The sequence below is a fragment of the Sinocyclocheilus rhinocerous genome, unplaced genomic scaffold (assembly GCF_001515625.1).
Source record: "Sinocyclocheilus rhinocerous isolate Xijiao unplaced genomic scaffold, SAMN03320098_v1.1 scaffold1607, whole genome shotgun sequence".
NCBI classification, from domain to species: domain Eukaryota; kingdom Metazoa; phylum Chordata; class Actinopteri; order Cypriniformes; family Cyprinidae; genus Sinocyclocheilus; species Sinocyclocheilus rhinocerous.
The window spans coordinates 210,567-214,244 of NW_015629758.1; the positions used below are offsets into that span (position 1 = coordinate 210,567).

The window sequence follows — 3,678 nt, forward strand, 5'->3', positions numbered from 1 at the left end:
AGCGCGGGGCACAAAGTAACGCGGGGTAAATTGTAACACACGTGGTTTAAATATTTCCACACATGCTAGCATAACCAAATTTACAGCATTTACTAGTTACTATATCAAAATTATATAGAGAAAAAAAGTGCGCCAAAATTCAAAAGTCTTTTGAAAATATCGCTGAACATCTATTTTACCATAGTAAAATTATATTTCTGGTTTAAGTAAATTTTTAATCTCAGTTTTTATTACTCATTTAAAATTAGACAAATCTGCAAATTATTTTAATCTCCAATTAAATTATGTTTTAATGCTTCGCTAACTATCAGAAGACAGTAACCAGTTTTAAAAAATAATTATTTTATTTTGTTGACAAAATATTTTAGTTTGTCTTGTATATTTTTTTCATTCGATCAGATAACGTTTTAAGCTGTTATATGGTCATGTTACAACGTGCCCCTCAGATGTTACAATGTACCCCACCTACGGGGCATGTTGTCACATTTCACTTCCAATTTTTGAGGGTAAATAAAGAAAAACGTATACACTGTAATTATGAAACAAAGCGACATATTTGTACTAGACAAGTGTGAAATTACTGTGGATAAAAAAATTATACTCTGAACCCCATGTGGATTTACACAATTTGAGAAAGTCAAAAAGTGTTACTTTGTGCCCCGCTCTCCCCTACGTGTTACATCAGAAAGTGTCCTGAAGTCAAGTCAAGCGCTGTTGTTTTAAGTGCTGCTACATATCTAAAATTATGTAATGTAATTATGTTTCTAGAAGATTACAATAGGGTTTTTCACACTGCAAATAGTTAACCCTGGGCCATTCTAAACACCAGGTGAAGGGAATCCTGGGTCATCTTGTTTCATGTTTCACACTTTTCATAATTTACACAGAGTTAGCAATTAATCCTGGGTATTCACAATCTGATGTTTCACACTGTACATTCCTAAATGCTGAGTTTACTTTCGTGTTTGCATATTTGTGGTGTCATTTTCATTGATTGGATGAACGCAACACCCAACCTGCTTACATGAAGGCTCTAACACTGCTCTTAGGCTATATTGCCGACTTTATTATCATCTATATTTTCAGACTTTTCTCAGTATAAAGGTAATATCACTTCTTCACTGCAATTCACATATTTTCCGTCACCATTTAATGTTTTCCCCCTTAAATGCTGAATCATTTTTTATACAATGAGCTGTGTTTCAGCGACTGTCCAAAAGAATGTGAATATGAGATACGCGACTGCTCGTCTGTTGCTAAGCATCTAGCTGTAACATTCTAACACAGCATCATTTCACACTGTACATGTTTAGCACCATAATGCGGTGGTAATAGTGTTCATTTTGTCAGCTATTTTTAATTTAGTCTTAATCCTGTGTAAAATGTAACTTTTAGTTTTTATCATATTTAGTCAACTTGTCCTGTTTTAGTTTTAGTCAAGTTTTAGTCGACTAAATGTCTGAGCATTTTAGTCTAGTTTTAGTCAGTGGAAACTTACACATTTTCGTCATATTTTCATCTTACAGTATAATAGTAAAATGATAAAAAATATTATTTTGCTCAATTTTAATTACAATGATTGTTGTCATTTGGGAAATTTATTTTTACATTTCTTCAGAAGTTGCTCTCTCACCAATAAGCACAAATCAATAGAATATCAACTCATACATGGTTTATTTTACCTCAGTGTACAGATTTATAACAGGATATCAATTAGAGGCTAAATAAACACCCAATACTTTAGATATACAGTGGGTACGGAAAGTATTCAGACCCCCTTAAATTGCACTGTATGATGTTTTATTAACAAAGTTCGGGAGAAGCACGTTCAGATAATTAACCCGGCCAATTCATTGTCAGCAATTATATCGCCTATCCTATCAGCTCGAGAGAGAACCTCTATAAATAGCTAAACCACCTTACCTTCGGGTTCGGGAGAAATTACTAAGCTCGGAGCCCTCTCCCCAAACAGCACTCCAAATACGCATAACCTTTACTCTGTTTATTATATGTAAGTGTGAACTCGTGAACTACGTTATGAAAATTGGTGTAACAAAAACCTTCTCTCAAATATTATAACAGAGAAATTCCTAATAATATTTCCAATAATTTCAAATTGCTTTATTGTTTTTCTTTGAAAAGAATGGCAAAAAAGACTTACATTATGGCTGCACAGAGGTTGCGTAAGTAACGTTACAATCAGCAAACCACAATCGCAAACAATACAGTCGAGATCCATCTCGTTTTCGTCAGGGGAAAAAACTTCGCTGACACTATTTTGATTGCCCCCCAAAAGACATTCTACTGACTATAAGTAACTTTGCAAGTACATGTCTACTTATTCTACTAACCATAACCTAACAGTCTACTATGACTCTAACGAGAGTTAGTTGACACGCAGTTGCAAATTAATGGGAGTTAGTTAACATGAGGTTGCAAAATTACTTAGTAGAATGTCTAAAGAAGAGTACTGAAATAAATTGTAACCCAGCGGGGTGTGACAAGACCTAATCTTTATATACATTCAATAATATTTTTGAATATATCTAATAAATGATTATGAAATCCAGAGTACATATAATATGTTACAACCCAACAGAGCCCATGATTTCCCTTTGACTGTGATAAAAAAAAGTACATATTTTAATGCTCCTAAACATCAGAATTCTTCGATGTACAATTCTAGAAATGATCTGAGTGAGAAAGGTTTAATATCTTTTTCTTTCAAGGTTTTGCATTCCATTATTCATGGCTTATGCTGATTGAAGAAAATGGAAATGAGGCTATAATGAGAATTAGTCAGATTTCCTCTCTCTGATCTCACTGATGTTTCTCTAAGGAGGGAAACAGATGATTTGGAACTGCCCCACCAAAGCACCATTCTAAAGACTTTACTCGTCTTTTCCGGCTTATTGTAAAAATCAGCATTGTAGAAGGTGGTCATAGCTTTACAGATGAACAGATCTGAGAGTATCAGCTTCATCTGCCATTTCGAATAAAAAAATAAACAGCTCCAACACTCACATGCAAATATACAATATTATAAAGCATAAATCACAACCATTCTGTTTCCCTACAGTCTCTTAAGAATGATGATGCTGTGCCCAAGAAGGATGTTCAGAGGATCCTGAAGCTCAGTCACAAGCAAAGGTAAAGCCCTTTTTTTCTCCACTGGACAATTTTTTGATCTCTCTCTGCAGGTCCTCCCGAAGCATCTCCCACTGTGTCATTAACTCAGCCATTGATCTGAGCCATAATACGAATGGCTTACTTATAAAGCTGCAATTCTTAGAAAGATTGAGATTTAGAAGTATCACCAGCAAACTGAAGCAGGCATATTTAGACACATTTTATTATTATTATTATTATTTCGGACAAAGGACTGAACCAGACAGGGAGCATAAAGGCACAGAGTAAATGAGGGAACTGAACAGCAACAGCTGAACAGAATGATCAATGAGAGTAACCAATGAGGCTAACTAGGAAATCAGGCAGGCAAATCTAATAGAATATAAATATTTAAAATAGCATTTTATTACCATGTACACTACCATTCAAAATTTTGGGGTTGGTAAGTTTTTTAAATGTTTTGGAAAGAAGAATATTCTGCTCACCAAGGCTGCATTAACTTGATTCAAAATACAGTAAAAACAGTAATGTTGTGAAATATTATTACAA

General features: G+C 34.2%; 1 protein-coding gene across 4 annotated transcripts in view; it reads left to right on the plus strand.

The window, feature by feature from the left end:
* The window catches only part of LOC107739427 (leucine zipper protein 2), a 171,443-nt gene that overhangs the window by 95,258 nt on the left and 72,507 nt on the right, over positions 1-3,678 (plus strand). For all 4 annotated transcript variants that reach the window (XM_016551528.1, XM_016551529.1, XM_016551531.1 and 1 more), the window contains exon 3: positions 3,080-3,150. In XM_016551528.1, coding sequence (XP_016407014.1) covers positions 3,080-3,150 — 71 coding nt within the window. The remainder of the gene's footprint in view (positions 1-3,079; positions 3,151-3,678) is intronic.